This window comes from Pipistrellus hanaki (genome assembly GCF_964339955.1).
Source record: "Pipistrellus hanaki genome assembly, chromosome: 14".
NCBI classification, from domain to species: Eukaryota; Metazoa; Chordata; class Mammalia; order Chiroptera; family Vespertilionidae; genus Pipistrellus; species Pipistrellus hanaki.
The window spans coordinates 18,461,945-18,475,381 of record NC_140516.1 but is presented as its reverse complement, the minus strand read 5'-3'; the positions used below and the strand labels follow the sequence as shown (position 1 = coordinate 18,475,381).

Sequence of the window (13,437 nt, the reverse complement as noted above, 5' to 3'; positions counted from 1 at the left end):
CTAGTTTCTTTAGGTGTAAGGTTATATTTTTAAACTGAGATTTACTTATTAGCTTTGCCTACAGAGCTATAATTTTTTCTTTAGAACTGCTTTGGCTGTGTCCTCTAGATATGGGGTCCTTGCCTTTTCATTTTCATTTGCCTTAAGGTACCTTTTAATTTCTTCCCTTGTTCTCTTCGTTAACCCTTCTTTGTTTAGCCTTCATGTGTTCGTGGTTTTCAGGGTTTTTTCTTGTAGCTGATTTCTACTTTTATCTCATTGTCATTTGTGAACATTTTTTAAAAAATATATTTTATTGATTTTTTTCACAGAGAGGAAGAGAGGGATAGAGAGTGAGAAACATCAATGAGAGAGAAACATCGGTCAGCTGCCTCCTGCACACGCCCTACTGGGGATGTGCCGGCAACCAAGGTACATGCCCTTGACCAGAATCGAACCCGGGACCTTTCAATCCGCAGGCCAACACTCTATCCACTGAGCCAAACCGGTTTTGGCCATTTGTGAACATTCTTAATATGACTTCAAATACCAAATCATTATGTTGTATACCTGAGATTAATATAATGTTACTTGTCAATTATATCTCAATAAAAATAAATTTTAAAAAAATTTAAAGAAAAAGAAGTGAGTACATTAATAATATCACATAGGGTTTCTCAAATTTTGGTGCCAAGACTCCTCAGTTTATTAAAACCATGTTTAGATAAATATCCTCTTCTGCTTTTTAAATTAACCCACACTTTCATGCACCATAGTCAGAACTCCTAAGCCATCCTAACCTACTTAGGCTCCAAGTACAAACAAAAAGCCAAGCTTCTTTTCCTTTATAATAGTCACCTTAATATAACTTACATAGCCCTCTACACAGATGCTGATAATATGAGTTAAAGACCTAAACTGCCAACCACTGTTATTAGAAGTGCGGGAAGCCACCGCTTGCCAATATGGTCAATGCACCGAGGAGCTCAGAAGGCCGACAGACCAGGGGCTTTAGCAGGGCTGAGGCTAAGCACCTCATCTGTTGAGATAGTGGTGGCTCGAGGCAATTCCCTAACCTAATAATCCTCTTACTATTTACCAAACTTTAGATATCCCTGTATCATTGCTAAAGGGCAAATGTGTAGTCCAGTAAGAAAACGGCAGATCGGGCCAGAAGTAGGTGTGCGTTCAGAAAGAGGCTCCACCTGGCCCCCAGTGCCTTCTAAACCCCTATTTCTAGTGCAGTATTTGCATTTGTGTGCTGGCCCCTCCTTCAGGTCCTGAACCCCGCCACAAAGGCTGTGGCAAATTAGTAGTTATTTTAAGTAAAAGAAGAGTTACTACACAACATATGTAAAATAACTAAATATAATACAAATATTTTACACACATTATTCAATATGAACTGTATAGAATAATATTCACTATTATCATTGTTTTCAGGGAGTACTCATATTTCTACAGCAATCCAATCCAGAAGACATGCTCCCATGCACTAAGGAGGTTTAGATTTCAACCAACTATTTTAATTTATTTTATATATTTTTTATAAATATAAGGAGAAGGAGAGATAGAAACATCAATGAGGAAAGAGAAGCTTTAATCAGCCGTATCCTGCAAGCCCCCCATTGGGATCAAGCACACAACCTGGGCATGTGCCCTGACGGAATTGAACCGTGACCTCCTGGTTCACAGGTCGATGCTCAACCACTGGGCCATGCCAGCAGGGCTCAACAATCAACTATTTCTATGTATTTGTTCAATGGGGCTCAAACTAATAAGAATTCATATCAGAATCACCAAATTTAACAGCTTTTAAATAATTCCATAAATGTCCTAGTAGATGGAAACCAACTCAGGGTATGCTGAAAATTTTAAAAATTAAATATCATTTTCTAAGACCACCCATTTCAAAACAAAACAGTAGGACATTTTCTCCCAAAACCAACCCACCAAGTATTTTAAAATATAAAGTAACAGTAATTATGGCCTCAAAACCACCACATTTCTAAGGATGTTTAAGATTGGGGCGGGGCTGGGGGGGGTTAATCTTAAAGTGAATTAATTTTAAAAATTATACCTTTAAGACCGTGTTTCAGACAATGTTCCATAACAACAAAGAACTGCTGCAAGGGGGGGTAGTCAGAATCCAAAGTGCGGCCGAAGCTGAGAGCAGATTCAATGAGTCCTTTGATACTCAGTTTAGCCATGTTTAACAAGTTTGCTCTCTCTACAGCTGTGGGGTCTTTTGTAGCTGAAAGCACAAGAAAGGAGTCCAACTTCATTCGCAAGACATGACATTGAACAATATACCAGTACAAACCCTTTCCTTCCCCTCTAAAACCAACAGTTGGCTTGCATTTCCTTGTCCGACAAATTAGTTTTCCTAACTAACCTACAACTTCTCTTTACGTCTCTCACATCCACTATAGAACTCAATCATGCCCACCCCCAAGTTCATGAATTCTCCCCACGATCCTGAAAACCGGCTGGTCCCTGGCATTGGTTCTACTTTTATGGAACCCCTTTCCAGGGAGAAGGAGGTTTTTTTGGGGTGTGTGTTTTTTTCATGAATTTCTGTAGAGACAAGTTTAGACGAATAGACAACATGTTAAGGGTCTCATGCAAAAGGTGGCTAGCAAGAACCATCCAAAGATGAATTCCAAGGCAAAAATATAGAATGATACTGGCCACAAAATAAAAGGTAGTTAAAATTCTAAGATTCCAGTCTTACGCGTAACAGTCATGACAAGTAAATAAAAACACACTGACAAAATAAGCGGGTACAGGGGAAGCCATTCAATGTCCACTCATTTTAACTGTCTTGTTTTTTCATCTCAACTCTCGGCCTATGTTGCATGACTGCTCCCCGTGACCAGAGGAAATAAAAACAGGGTCCAACTTCACAGGAAGGTTCTTCCACGCAGCTGATTCAGGTGAAGAACAAGTTTAACACATACATTTCAAACAACCCATCTCAATGGACTTTTTTTTTTTAAATATATATATTTTTTTATTGATTTTTTACAGAGAGGAAGGGAGAGAGAGAGCTAGAAACATCGATGAGAGAAAAACACCGACCAGCTGCCTCTTGCACACCCCCCACCGCGGATGTGCCCTTGACCGGAATCGAACCCAGGACCTTTCAGTCCGCAGGCCGAGGCTCTACCACTGAGCCACACCGGTTTCGGCCAATGCACATTTTTAGTTGACAAAAAGATATCTTTTCTTTCCCACAAACTGTATTCGCAGTTTGCTCAGACATTCAGATGCTACCCCATACTCCCATCACTGCTGTATACCTTAAATTAATATAATGGGCAGGAGTACCGTCAGCACACACAGATGACAAGACGAGGTGCAGAAAAACAAAGCACTTAGTAAAGGTTCCATCCTCGAACAAGTTCCCTGCCCCAAGTGCCTGTTTTTCCTCCCTGAACGAGAAGCCGGGGGGTCCCAGGGACCCAGCATTCCGGCTCTGTCCTCAGGCGGCCCTTGTTGGGCACGAAACGCAAACAGCCACACCTGCTACGATCCCGCGCGCGGGTGGGAAATTTCCACCGTCATTTCCTCAGTGGGCTCAGCGCTGGGACTCCGTCTGGGTGTTTCATAATCTATGGGAATTCTCCATTTTCCTGCACAGCCCGCTGCGGCGCGCGGACAAAGGGCGCCCCAGCCGCTGCGGGAGGCAGGTCGGTGCAGAGGAGCGGTCCCCCCGGGTCGTGGCCCCCGGGCCGCGCTCAGGGCCGGACCCGCATCCAGCCGGGGCCTAGAGCCCGCGCCCCGCCTCCCCATCTCCCCCCACAAGGCTGTCCAAAGGCTCCGGGGCCCAGGACCCCCGCGAAGGGGTCACACAGGCGCTGCGGCCGTCGCTGTCTCCCCCCTCCCAACCCCCCCGCACCCCGGCCAAACCCGAGCCCCGCCATCCCTCCGCCACCCCAAACCCGGGGGGTCTTCGCTCGACCCCAACTGTCCCCCGACCCGCCCGCGGCACCCGCCGGCCCTGTCCACGCGCACCAGCGCGGGGACCGGAGGACCCGGGCGGCCGCGCGTTGCCATGGTGACCCCGGGCGCCCCCGAGTCCCCGGCTGCCCACGCCCGGGCCCGGCTCCGGCCCCCGTTCCGACCCGGAGCCTCGGCGCCCATCACCTCCAGTCCCCCCGCCGGGCGCGGCCTCCAGCCCAGGACGCGGGACCCAGGGCCGCTCCCCTTACCCATGGCGGCGGCGGCGGCGGCGGCGGCGCGCTCCCGGGCGGGGACTGCCGGGGCCCCAGGGGCTCCCTTCGGGCGCGCGGCGGCCGCCACGGTGTCAGCACCGGGCCCGGCGGCCCACAGCGCTCCCGGCGGCCGGAGGGCGCGCGCCGGCGGCCGCAGCGAAAAAGCCGCCTGCGCGGACCCCCGGCCCAGCGGCGCCGGAAGCGGGAGACGGGCGCGGAGGGCCGGGGTCTGGGCGCCGGAAGCGGGAGACGGGGCGCCGAGGGCCGGGGGTCTGGGCGCCGGAAGCGGGAGACGGGGCGCCGAGGGCCGGGGGTCTGGGCGCCGGAAGCGGGAGACGGGGCGCCGAGGGCCGGGGGTCTGGGCGCCGGAAGCGGGAGACGGGCGCCGAGGGCCGGGGTCTGGGCGCCGGAAGCGGGAGACGGGGCGCGGAGGGCCGGGGTCTGGGCGCCGGAGGGCGGCTCCCGGTCGCGCCGCGGGAGCGCGTCCCCGGAGAGGCGGCGCGTGCGCGCTCTCAGCCCCGGGGTGGGGGCGGGGCCTCCCGGTCCTCTCCGCAGGCCCCGGGAACGGAGGATTTAGGAAACCGGAAGCGGTGAGCCGCGGGCGGAAACTGCCGGCCACACCGGTACCTCCCGCTTGAGGACCGCAGGGAGGACGCCGGCCTGGGGGGCCACTGCGCAGATGGTGTGATGTCTGACCACTAGGCTGTCCGCCTGACGCTGAGATGATGCTATTGAGTCAACTGTAACTGGCAAATCTTTAAATGATGGAAAAAGCGAGGAGGAACCATTGTACTAATCAAAGGAAACCGGGGTCGGGGTAAAGCCAGCGCCTCCTCATTTGAGGGAGAGGGGAAAACCTCACGGTCAGATGGCCGTGTTTAAGCGGGGAAAGGTGAGGTGACCAGCAGTTGCTAGAAATAGAAAAAGAGATATTTCGTGAAAATCGGGCGACATGTTCTCATCATCACTTTGGCCATTATCAAGTCCTATGATGCCTCTTTACTGCTCTCGGTTTTTAACTTTATTTATTGTGAGGTGGTCATACATGGATAAAATGTATAAAACATATAAAGAATCACCATAAAACGATCAGCTGGGTAACCACTGCCAGATTGAGTGAGCATCTTCCCCGAGAAAAGCCACCAGGCACCCTCACAATCCCCCTCCCGAGGCAAATACTATCCTGACTTTTAAAAGAATCATTTTCTTGCTTTTCTTTTCTTCTTTTTAATATATTTTATTGATTTCAGAGAGAAAGGGAGAAGGGAAGAGAAACATCAGTGATGAGAGAGAATCATTGATTGGCTGCCTCCTGCACTCCCCACACGGGATTCATCCCTCAACCGGGCCATGTACCCTTGCCTGGAACTGAACCTTTCAGTCAGTCCAGAGGCCAAAGCTCTATCCACTGAGCCAAACCAGCTAGTGGATAGAGCTTTGCTTGCTTTTCTGTATGTTACTACCACTCAAGTATGTGCTCTTAAACAATGTAGTTTATTTATAAAATTTCACAAATGGAGTAACACTATGAATTTTGTTACTTGTTTCTCTTGAACATATTATCTACGTCCATGAGGAGTTTCCAGGTTGGGTTGTTCTACATACATCCTGGTGCCTATATGCAAAACAGCCTTAAAGGCATATGATTAAGGATAGAATTATTGGAAATCAGGTACAACTTTCTTAAATTCTCTAGATATGCCTTTCTTAAGTTTACTCGATAATGCCAAATTATTTTTAAAACTCTTCTCAAAATTAACACTTCTATCAGCAATGTAGTCTTTCTGTAACTCCATCTCCATTCTAATGCTCGAATTTCTTCATTTTTGGCCAATCTGGTGGGTAGCTGATTGTATGCTGGGTTTATTTTATATCTATCACACTGATGACATTGAATACTTTTCTCGTGTCTATTTACTATTTTGAGATTCTCTTTTGCAATGAGACTGTTCAAGTCTTGAGCCTATTTTTCTATTGACCTTTTTTTTGTAGGGTCAGGCCAGGATATGGCCCAGTTCCCCCTCCCAGTCCGAGGGGCACAGGATCGGAGTGTTTCCCACATCCTTGATAGCTAACAGGCGTCACCAGGCTGTTTGTCCTTGGTCTGCTTGCAGGCATTTCCCTTATCTATGTTCTGCTAGATAAGCGCCTAGCCTAGTCTTGCCAAGTCCAGAAACTCACTGGACCGGCTGCTAGGGGCTGCCAGAGGTCAGTAAGAAAGGCTATGTCTTTCCCTCTGGTCCCTCTGCAAGGTCACAGTTCAGTCCCCAGTGGGGCTCGATCATCGATATTTCTTATCTCCCTCTCCCTTCCTCTCTGAAAGCAATAAAAATACATTTTTAAAGTCAGGAAAAGTACAGAACCATATGATTTTGCTGATATGTCGGACATAAAACAGAAACTTGTGAACACAAACAGCAGTGCGGTGGTTCCAGAGGGAAGGGGTGGGGGAAGAAGTGGGTCCTATATAGAGTGAGGGGAGAAGATTCACTTTGGGTGGTGAGCACACAGTGTAACATACAGATCCTATAACACAGAACCCACACCTGAAACCTATAGAACATGTTGACCAATGTCACACAAATTTAATTAAACATGTTTTGGTGGTGAAAAGATTTTATACACACACACACACACACACACACACACACACACACAGTGGCTAGAATCTTGTAACCAAGACAGGTTCACGAATGACTGAAAATTTAGAACTCTTCCTCGGGTTCTTCCGTAGGGCTTTTCTGTATGGGCCATACTCACTTATAAAGAAGCAACTACTGCCTAAACCAAAAAAACTTCTTACTCATCTCACTCCCAGGAACTGACATTATCTTAGGATCCTTCCTGTTATGTAATGTCAGCACTCCATGGTTTCATCATTAGAGATTTATTTCACTTGTCAGTACCAGAAAAAAGTGCTGGGCAATGCTGAACTTAATTATTATTCAGTATTAATAATTAACACAGTACAATCTAATGGTAGAAAACAATTTATTTAATAAAAACTTCAGTAATAATTTTTTTAAAAACATGTGAGGTAGAAGCAATTGAGAGAAATTCGAGCTTTCCCCAAGAAGATGGATACACCAGGGTTAAAATTGGTCACCACACACATAATTAAGAACTTTGAGAATACCCCAAAACAAAGGGGCATATGAAATTAATAGGTGAAATAGGATCATACATTTTACATTTGTCATCAATTCAGCAAACAAAATTTCTAAAGAAGAATAGAATTATTTTCTTTTATATCAAAATCTACATTAGAATATTGAATACTAAAAACAACAAATGGGAGAGCAAGACAGAATCAGAAAATACCGTAGTTTTCCATGTATAGGACGCTACTTTTTCTAAAATCGCTAGACTTTAGAGTGACCGCCTTCGGACTGAAGGGTCCCAGGTCCGATTCCAGTCAAGGGCACATGCCTGGGTTGCGGGCTCAATCCCCAGTAGGGGGTGTGCAGGAGGCAGCCAATCAATGATTCTCTCATCATTGATGTCTCTCCCTCTTCCTCTCTGAAATCAGTAAAAACAAAACAAAAACAAAACATGTCTGGCACCAGAAAGCAAAAGTCATGGAGGGAAAAACAGCAAAATGGCCTTTCAATCAGGGACCTCAAAATACCAGAAAACAAAACAAAACAAAAACCAGCCTGGCCTGTATGGCTCAGTGGTTGACAGTTGACCCAGAAACCAAGAGGTCATGGGTTTGATTCTCCCGTCAGGGCACGGATTGCAGGCTCCATCCCCTATAAGGGATGTGTAGGAGGCCGCCAACAATGTTTTTCTCTCTCATCAATGTTTCTATCTATCTCTCTTCTCTCCTCTCTATAAAAAGTAATAAAAACAAAGTGTTTTTTTTTAAAAGAATCAAAATTATAAATATAAAATTTCACCTATGTTCTAATCACAAGATTGTGCTTAAATGAAAAAAAAAATCAATTTTCTTTACCTATATTTCAAATAAACAAAATATAATAAAAATGTATAAAATCAAATTAATCTTGAAATTTTAGGCATCATATCCCAAAAGAATCCATTTCTAAAGCAGGTAAACATTTAGCACATTCTTTTTTTTTTTTTTTTTAAATTTTTGTTGTTGTTGATTTCACAGAGGGAGGGAAAGAAGAGGGAGAAGGGAGACAGAAACATCAATGATGACATTGATCAGCTGCCTCCTACATGACCCTTACTGAGGATTGAGCCCACAACCTGAGCATGTGCCCTTGAAGGGAATCGAACCTGGGACCCTCCAGTCCATAGGCTGAGGCTCTATCCACTAAGCCAAACCTGCTAGGGCAGCACATTCTTTGTAGGTCATACAAAAACACCTATGTAGTACTATAAATTCAGTTTTGAGTACACCTATACTGAAAAAATAAATAGTGCTCAATAAATAGGATGGTGATAAAACTTGGTTTAACAACATCATACAAAAATAAAACACACAAAAAACCCTGGAACTTTGAACAAAGTACATTTACACCATTTCATACCCTTGGGATAAAAGTTATCTCTATCACCGAACCAGGCACTGATTTTACAGCACGCCCAAATTATGAACAATAGGCAATTGCTAGAGATCACTATGCTAGTATGAAAAATGCAAGGAAAACAGTGCTTCATCTTCTTTGAAAATCACCCAATATGTGACAAAGACTTTCATGTTCTCCTGATGGAAGATCAATGATGTAAAATAAATTAAGGAAGATATATTTAATACACTATATAATTATGCTAGAGGCCCGGCGCACAAAATTCATATGCGGGTATGGTCCCTAGGCCTGACCTGCAATCAGGGCCATCTTCCCCAGCTGCCGGCAGCTGGCCCCGCCCCTCACCGGCACCCATGTGTCCTGTTCTTCATCGGGCGATCAGAGTCTGCCAGCCGCAGGAAGGGACTGAGAGGTTGGTCGGCAGGCCCCAATCAGGTGATCGGGGCCTGCAGGCTGGGGGCAGTTCCTGCATTGAGCATCTGCCCCCTGGTGGTCAGTGTGCATCATAGCAACCGGTCATTCTACTGTTCGATTTGCACATTACCCTTTTATTATATATAATAGGATAAAAAGATTTATAACTTTAATATTTTATAATTAATTTACAGGACTGCTAATTACAAAGATTTTTATGGCATTCTATGGATAATAATTTACTTAAGCAATATGGTTTATGTATCTTAGCCTAACACAGTGGTCGGCAAACTGTGGCTTGTGAGCCACATGCGGCTCTTTGGCCCCTTGAGTGTGGCTCTTCCACAAAATACCACGTATCCTAATTAAGTTAATAACAATGTACCTACCTATATAGTTTAAGTTTAAAAATTTTGGCACTCAAAAGAAATTTCAATCGTACTGTTGATATTTGGCTCTGTTGACTAATGAGTTTGCCGACCGCTGGCCTAACATATTTTATATATATTTTTTCTTCTTTTTTTTTAATCCTCACCTGAGGATATTTTTTCCATTGGTTTTCAGACAGAGTGGAGGGGGGAGGGGAGAGAGAAGCAGGGATGTGAGAGAAACACATCAATTGGCTGCCTCCGCACGCACCACAACCAGGGCAGGGATCAAACCTTCAACCCTTTGGCCCACGAGCTGACACTCTGACCACTGAGAAAACCCAACGAAGGCGTATTCATACGATTTTTTAAAAAAAAAGATTATCTATTTTTGCCCTGGCCGGGAGACTCAGTTGATTGGAGCATTCTCCCATACAACAAAATGGCCTATTTGCTCAATGGTTAGGACATCGGTCCTCGGCCTAAAGGCTGAGGGTTCAATTCCTGGTTAAGGACTCATACCTCTTGCAGGTTCAATGCCTGGCCCCCAGTCCAGACACATGCAGAAGGCAACCAGTCCATGCTTCTCTCTCACATCTATTGTTTCTTTCTCCCACTCCTCCCTCCTGCCCCACTCCTCTCTCTAAAATCAATAAAACATATCCTTGGGTGAGGATTTTAAAAAAGATTTATTTTTACTAAAATATGACATGAAATACTTCTCCTTTTTCTTTCCCTCTCCCAAAGATATGTTTCTCATGGATTTAGAGAGAAGGAAGAGAGAAAAATATCAATGTGAGAAACCAATCAGTTGCCTTCCAAATGTGCCCTGAGCAGGAATCGAACCCACCACCTTTTGGTGTACAGGTGGATGGATGTTCCAACCAACTGAGCCTCCATTTTTTGATATAATGCTTTGTCCTGGATTTTTTTTTAAAGTTTATAAATCGGGGTGAGAGGACCCAGAAGAGATACCCAGTTTTCCTAGCTCTGTCTAGGAACCATTCACCCTGCTCATTAGGCAACAGATTAAGTCCTTTTCTTCCCCTTTCTCACTTCACAAACTATCTTTCTCCATCTTCTTCATTACTTCACTTTTGGCTTAAAATTACTTCCTATGAATTTTCTCCCTCCCCTTTGTAGAATCAGATCTTTGAAATATGCACATGGAAAAAACAAGACACCTGAGTTTTAATTTACACAATACCTAGTCAAGTACTCAAAATAGCACAATCCAACGTGACCATGCAGAAAACGAAAAGGATATTAATTTTTCTGAGTTCAGATGACAAAGCAGCTTCTCCAAAGGCGGATAGCGGCTCAGTGAGGACACACTTCCCAGGAGAATCAGCTTATGTTTGGCTCTGGTTATTGCCACATTAAGACGTCGCCAATCTTTCAAGAGTTCACCAAGCTGAAAGACATAGAATTCTCCATTATTTAAGTTTTCATATATTTGAGTATGTTCTGGCAAGGAACATAATTTGTCTTGAACTATTTTATTACTTTTAATCCTAAACATTAGACCACTAGAGAAGGTTATTTTGTTATTAAGAAATATATATTTATTGCAAAAAAGATTCAACACTTTAAAAAATCTAGACAGATGACAGCCCACAATGTCAACTTCAAATATTTTATCTTGAGTGTGAGATCCTAGCTATAATTTAAAAATATCAAATAGAGCCGGACCGGTTTGGCTCAATGGATAGAGCGTCGGCTTGGGGGCTGAAGGGCCCTGGGTTTGATTCCGGTCAAGGGCATGTACCTTGGTTGCGGGCATATCCCCAGTAGGGGGTGTGCAAGAGGCAGCTGATCGATGACTCTCTCTCATTGATGTTTCAAACTCTCTATCTCTCTCCCTTCCACTCTGTACAAAAATCAATAAAATATATATTTAAAAAAATATATATCAAATAGATACAATAAAAATTTTAAAGTAGAGCTATCTCCCCTCATGGTTACATTGTTTGTAACAGTAACAAAAGCAGAAGACCCATAAATAGACCATGACACGTGTATATATAATGGAAATCTACACAACAATCAGGACAGAATGAATCTCTTTCTATACAGTATTTACATGAAAAGATCTCCAAGCTATTTTATTAAGTGAAAAGCAAAGTCCTGAATAGTACACGTATTACCTTTTGTGTGAAAAGGAGGGAACTAAGAATACTGACCCACATCAGCTTGTAAAAGCCTCGGAAATGCAACTATCTGTGAGGATAAGAACTGAGTACATGAGGAACAGGGTAGAAGGGAGACATACATTTAAAAAGCCATATAGAGTTATCACATAGTCAAGAAAAATTAATCAAGAAGAGGTAAAACCACCATTTGCCCACCATCCAGAACTGAAATATCATTGCTGACATGAACACATAAGGAACTGTTTGACATTGAAATTGGGTCTCAAAGAACTGGTGGCCCAGAAAGAAGCTTACTACAGACTGATTCATTTGCCTTTCAGCATAACGATTATTGCTGGTCTCATTTTTTATTCTTATAAGTACATTTCCAGTAGGACATGATCTCATCTGGGGGAAATGGTGAACAACATAGACTGATGAACAGGAACAGACCCAGAGATAAGGAGCCATGGGTCAGACTGTTGGACCTCAAAGGGAGGGTGGGGATAAAAGGGAGAGATCAACCAAAGGACTTACGTGCACACATATGAGCCTAACCAGTGGTCAAGAACAATAGGGGGGTGGGGACATGAGTGGGAAGGTGGGGAGTTGGAATGGGGGGTTGAGGACAAATATGTGATTCCTTAATTAATAAAGAAATTAATTTTTTTAAAAAGAAGAGGTAAAAATGCAATACAACAAAAACTGGAATTATCTATAAATCTAAAAGTATGTCTACGGAAGCCTTTATAGTTAAAATGCCCCAAATGCAACAGCCACGAGGTGGGAGCAACTCGATGTGTGTTCATGGATAAATGGATCAGTAAATTGTGATACATGTATGCAAAGGAGAATTATTCAGCCTTTAAAAGGAAGGAAATTCTGCAGCATGCTAATGAGCCATGAGTACATTATTCTAAGTGAAATAAGCCACTTGTGAAATGACAAATATTATATGATTCCACATATATAAAATACCTAGAGCAGTTAAATTCATAGAGACAGAAATTAGAATGATGGTTGCCAGGGGCTGGAGGAGAAGGAATTAAGGAGTTATTTGTTATTCATGGGGACAGAGTTTCAGTTTGCAAAAACACATTGTGGAGATCTGTTGAACAACTGTGTGAACATACTTAACACTACTGAATGATACACTTAACAGTAGTTAGGGTGGTGAATTTTATGTTCTGTGTTTTAAATACAATTTCCTAAAAAAAAAAAAAAGAGGGGGGGGGGGTGGAGAAAGTATCCCAGACAAATCAGCAGAAAATAAAAAAACAATTAACTCACAGTTCCATCTTTATTACTTCTAACAAATGATACTAGAACGATACTTTTGTCTCTTCCTTGGTATTTGTCTACTGTGTTAACTTCAACCATCCCAACAGAAGAATGTGCCAATAAATCATTGATGATCTTTAACTGCTGCCTGTATGGTGCAATGATACCAATATCAGAGGGATTACATCCAGCCTAAACAGAAAAGGAAACAGTTCAAAATTTATACTCTTAATTTTTGTAATTTAAGCTTTACTAGTACTAAATTTACTTAATTAAATGTTTACTACATAATCTGCCAAATTGATGTTTATAATAGATATAACTATCACAAGGAGTAAATACAATTATTGAATTTGTTCTAAATCAACATTCACATTTCCTGAGATGGAATAATTTCCTCAAACATTGCTCCCTGATGTTTAGAAGTTCCTGGCAGTATAACGGTTTGCACGCTATAGAACAGTGCCGCCATACAAAGCGTATAAAGAATACATTTCAGCTGTGGGACGATGTGAAATGTAACAATATTAGAATAGTAGATATGCCA

The 13,437-nt window shown here is 43.5% G+C and overlaps 2 protein-coding genes across 5 annotated transcripts in view; both read right to left on the bottom strand.

The window, feature by feature from the left end:
- The window catches only part of RUFY2 (RUN and FYVE domain containing 2), a 35,623-nt gene extending 30,863 nt beyond the window's left edge, over positions 1 to 4,760 (bottom strand). For 2 of the 4 annotated variants that reach the window (XM_084904267.1, XM_084904269.1), the window contains exons 1-2: positions 4,194 to 4,760; positions 2,060 to 2,233 (exon numbers count right to left, since the gene is read on the bottom strand). In XM_084904267.1, coding sequence (XP_084760393.1) covers positions 2,060 to 2,233; positions 4,194 to 4,197 — 178 coding nt within the window. In that variant the 5' untranslated portion in view covers positions 4,198 to 4,760. Of the gene's footprint in view, positions 1 to 2,059; positions 2,280 to 3,504; positions 3,692 to 4,193 lie in introns of those variants that run through there. The other 2 variants (XM_084904268.1, XM_084904266.1) reach the window with 2 other exon arrangements.
- A 2,180-nt stretch (positions 4,761 to 6,940) lies between these two features.
- The window catches only part of DNA2 (DNA replication helicase/nuclease 2), a 34,447-nt gene continuing 27,950 nt past the window's right edge, over positions 6,941 to 13,437 (bottom strand). The window contains exons 19-21 of the mRNA XM_084904246.1: positions 12,900 to 13,082; positions 10,745 to 10,891; positions 6,941 to 8,890 (exon numbers count right to left, since the gene is read on the bottom strand). Coding sequence (XP_084760372.1) covers positions 8,822 to 8,890; positions 10,745 to 10,891; positions 12,900 to 13,082 — 399 coding nt within the window. The 3' untranslated portion in view covers positions 6,941 to 8,821. The remainder of the gene's footprint in view (positions 8,891 to 10,744; positions 10,892 to 12,899; positions 13,083 to 13,437) is intronic.